Genomic DNA, 3,560 nt, shown 5'->3' on the forward strand with positions numbered 1-3,560 from the left:
TCACATGGGGCTTATCCTGTCCCCACTGTTGTGTGGTGTTACAGCGGCTGTTAAACAGCTGCTGCATCCCACTCCAGAGGTGGCTACATATCAGTTGTCAGGGAAGTGGTGCCTATGGAGCCCTTTGGGATACTCCCGGATGGCAACATGGGATATTAACTTGGGACTTGGCTTCTTGGGACTATTCCCAGCTCTGCCACCTACTCGCTGAGTGACTTTGGTCGAGACACATTCCAGCTCTGTGCCTTAGTTTCCCCACTGCTGACATGCGCCTGATGAATCCCACGGTTCACTGTATGTAGGGCAGGGTGCGTTTCCCTGCTGACTGACCAGCTCCTCACCCTTCCCTTAGCAGTCCTCGTCGGTGTGGGCAGACACCCATCTCCCAGGAGCAGCCATGCTTCGAGGTGCTTTCGTGCTCTGGAACCTCTGCTTCTTCGATGTGGAGAGGAGCCTGGCACGCAGGCTGCAGCAGAACACACATTACCCCTTCCAGGTGCAGCAGCCCAATGGTGAGGAGCACGCCCTGGCACCAGGCCCAGGAAGCTGGGCCGTGGGGTGTCCAGGGTACATGGTCCCACATCACCTAAAGCTCCTGGAGGTGTTTGAGACACCCACAGGAGGATTTGTCTGGTGCAGCATCAGTGGGTTGGAGTGTTGTGAAGAGGGGCCCTGAAACTGCCTTCTGCACTCCAGAACCTTTTCTGGAACCTACTAATGTTCTGCACACCCTGCTCCAGAACCTACAGATGTTCAACCTGCCCCACTCCAGAATCCACAAGCCTCCTGCCTTCTGTGCTCTAGAACCCACTCCAAAACTAGCGAGTGTTGCCCTTGCACAACCTCCCCTGCTCCAGACTCTGCTCTGGAGCTTGCAAACACTTTTCTTTTCCCTCTCCGAAACAGCAATTGTCTGTCCTTCCCGTTCCAGAGCCCACTCTAGAACTCACAATCATGCTGGCTCCTGCACTTCAGAACCTGATCTGGAACCTGCTTCTGTCTATTCTCCTCCAAAAACTGCTGCGGACCCCACAGAGGTTCTGCCTTCCCCACTCCAGAACCCACAACTGTTCTGTCTTCCTGCTGCAGAGCCAGCAAGTGTTCTGCATTACACACTGCAGAGTCCATTCTGGAACCGGCACATGGCTGCCTTCCGTGCTCCAGAATGTGATCTGGAACTCACAAATGCGCTGCCTCCCCTGCTCCAAAGCATGCAACTGTTCTGTTTCCTTGCTCCGGGACCCGCTGGCATTCGTCCTGCCCCAGGGAACTCACTGCCCGTGGCCCCTTACATCGACCGGCACTCGCCGAAGGGCAGAGCCTCCCATGTGCTCCCATTGTATGCTCGGCCCTGTGGCTCCGGGGACAGAGGGGCCAGTCTGAGAATTGAAGGTCCCAGGCTGAGCCTGTCGGGGGCAGCCCCAGGTTCCCCCTCCCCCATGTGGTGAATGTGCCCTGGGCCTTGCTGGCTGGCACAGGGGAGGGTGGGTCCTGGTCTGGCCCCATGCTGAGCTCTGTCTATCGTCCCCAGTGTTCGTCATGGAGTATTACAAGGACACACTATGGAAGGGGACCCTGATCTTCCTAATCTGTGTCCTGGGTGGTGTCTTCTACTTCAAGAGTGAGAAGGTAGGAGAGCCCGTGGCTGGTCCCAAGCTGTACCCCAGAGCCCCCCAGCTGGGCCCCTCACACGGCCTGCCTGGGCCCCAGGGGCTGGTACTGGGCCAGGCAAAGGGTGTTGTTCCCTTCCCCCCCATTGGGTGGGTTCTAGAGAACTGGGAACCCCTCCCCCTGAGTCCTCCAGCTACTTCCCCAGCCAGGGAGCCAAGACCAGCAGGTGCCTCTGGCTCCAGTCCCACCCCTACCCTGCCCCTCCCCGGCTCTGGGTCTTGGCTCCTGGGTCCGTCCCCTGCAGGTCTTCCAGGATTACTCCGGCTTCTTCGTCTACGGGACCCTGGTCGGCTTCTGGCTCCTCCTTAGCTCCATGCACAAGCGGCACCTGGTCATCAACCACGTCCAGGGCTGCTACCAGATCTACATCAAGAGGCGGCTGTGGGAGGAGGGGCCCCTACACCAGATCTACGTCCGGCTGACGGCCCAGATGGACGGTACGGCCCCTGCCCGGGGAGAGAGCCCCCCCCTTTCCCCACAGGACTCTCGCCCCTCACTGGCTGCCTCTGGCCTGTCCTGCAGCCTACGGGAAATGTTTCTACAGTCTCATCATCAATGGCCACGGGCTGGAGGTGCTGGTCCTGGCCAACCTGTCGGACAAGTACGAGGTGAGCAGCCTGGCCTGGCCCTGCCCTTCCCTCCCAGCGTGGCAGGGGGCCATGCCGGGCACCACGCTGCAGCCCACCTACGTCACCACTGCAGCCATGAGCCCGCTGTGAACCTGAGAGATCAGAGAGAGACAACCCGCAGCCCTGTGCTAGCCCATCCCTGGGGTCCCCCACCCCCAGCTCTGCCAGTGCCCCTCACTCCCGACCCGCAGCCCTTGCTAGCCCAGCCCTGGGGTCTCCCCTCCCCCAGCTCCGCCGACACCCCTCACTCCCGACCTGCAGCCCCCTGCTAGCCCAGTTCTGTGGTTCCCCCCCCCAGCTCTGCTGATGCCCCTCACTCCTGACCTGCAGCCCCCCTAGCCCACCCCTTTGCTGTGAGTTTGCACAGGTTGTTGGCAGGCCAGGAGGCTGCTTTGGAGCATGGGGCTCTCTCAGGATTAGTGTGTCTGTGTGTGGGTGCTTGGGGGAGCGCACGTTCCCAGGCCCCATGGCAAGGCCAGGCAGCGAAGGGGCCACAGAGGCTGAGTGGCTTCTTCCAGGGTAGGGGGAGATACCCTGGGGCAGGTGCTTGGTGGGGATCCGCCCATCTCTCTCCAGATCCCCTTGCATGGCCTCTTGTCCCCGCCCCACAGGCCCCCCGCTGCTGCCCCTGGGCGCCTGCCCTGGTCTCATGCCCCCCGCCCTGTCTGTTGCCCCCCCAGCACATGGAGTTCTTGGGCAGGCGGATTGCACGCAAGCTGAAACTCAACTACTTCGACTACCTGGATGTGTCCACGCGCCATGTGATCCGCCACCGGCCCCCGCTGGAGCGGGACGAGGAGCTGCAGGTGTGGGGAGGGGCAGTGCCCCAGTAAAGCTTGGCCTCCCTCTCTGCTCGCAGCTGTTTGCACTGGGGGGCCCTGCTGGTCCCACCCGCTCTGGGCCAGTGGGGGGGCAGCCCCCTGCAGCGTATCTGCTGGGGCTTTGCCCCGTCCCTAGCCCTGGCGCCCACCGAGTGTCACCCCTCCCAGCCCCACAGCCCCTCTGCGACTGGCCAGGGGAGGCAGCCTGGGCTCCTCGGTCCCTCCTTGGGGCGAAGGCGGGTGCCTCCCACGTTGGCCTCTGGGGGACCAGCCCTGCAGCTGTGCCAACCACCCAATCAAAGAGCTCCCAGGCCTGCCAGGGGCTGACTCCCCTTCATGTCCAGGAGGGAGCAGCTGCCAGCCCCCTCCCCCGGCATCTCAAACCTGCCCCTCCAGCACAGAGTTAGCCCCCCAGTCTGCCCCAGTGCCCCAGGATCCC

General features: G+C 62.2%; 1 protein-coding gene across 1 annotated transcript; it reads left to right on the forward strand.

The window, feature by feature from the left end:
* On the forward strand, window positions 1–3,219 carry LOC115645084 (transmembrane protein 249-like). Its single transcript, XM_030549485.1, has 5 exons — window positions 1–512; window positions 1,532–1,621; window positions 1,797–2,108; window positions 2,194–2,279; window positions 2,981–3,219. The coding sequence occupies exons 1-5, from the start codon at window positions 398–400 to the stop codon at window positions 3,131–3,133; spliced, it is 756 nt and encodes a 251-aa protein (XP_030405345.1). The 5' UTR covers window positions 1–397; the 3' UTR covers window positions 3,134–3,219.
* The last annotated feature ends 341 nt before the right edge of the window (window positions 3,220–3,560 follow it).

Source organism: Gopherus evgoodei, chromosome 2 (genome assembly GCF_007399415.2).
Source record: "Gopherus evgoodei ecotype Sinaloan lineage chromosome 2, rGopEvg1_v1.p, whole genome shotgun sequence".
NCBI classification, from domain to species: Eukaryota; Metazoa; Chordata; order Testudines; family Testudinidae; genus Gopherus; species Gopherus evgoodei.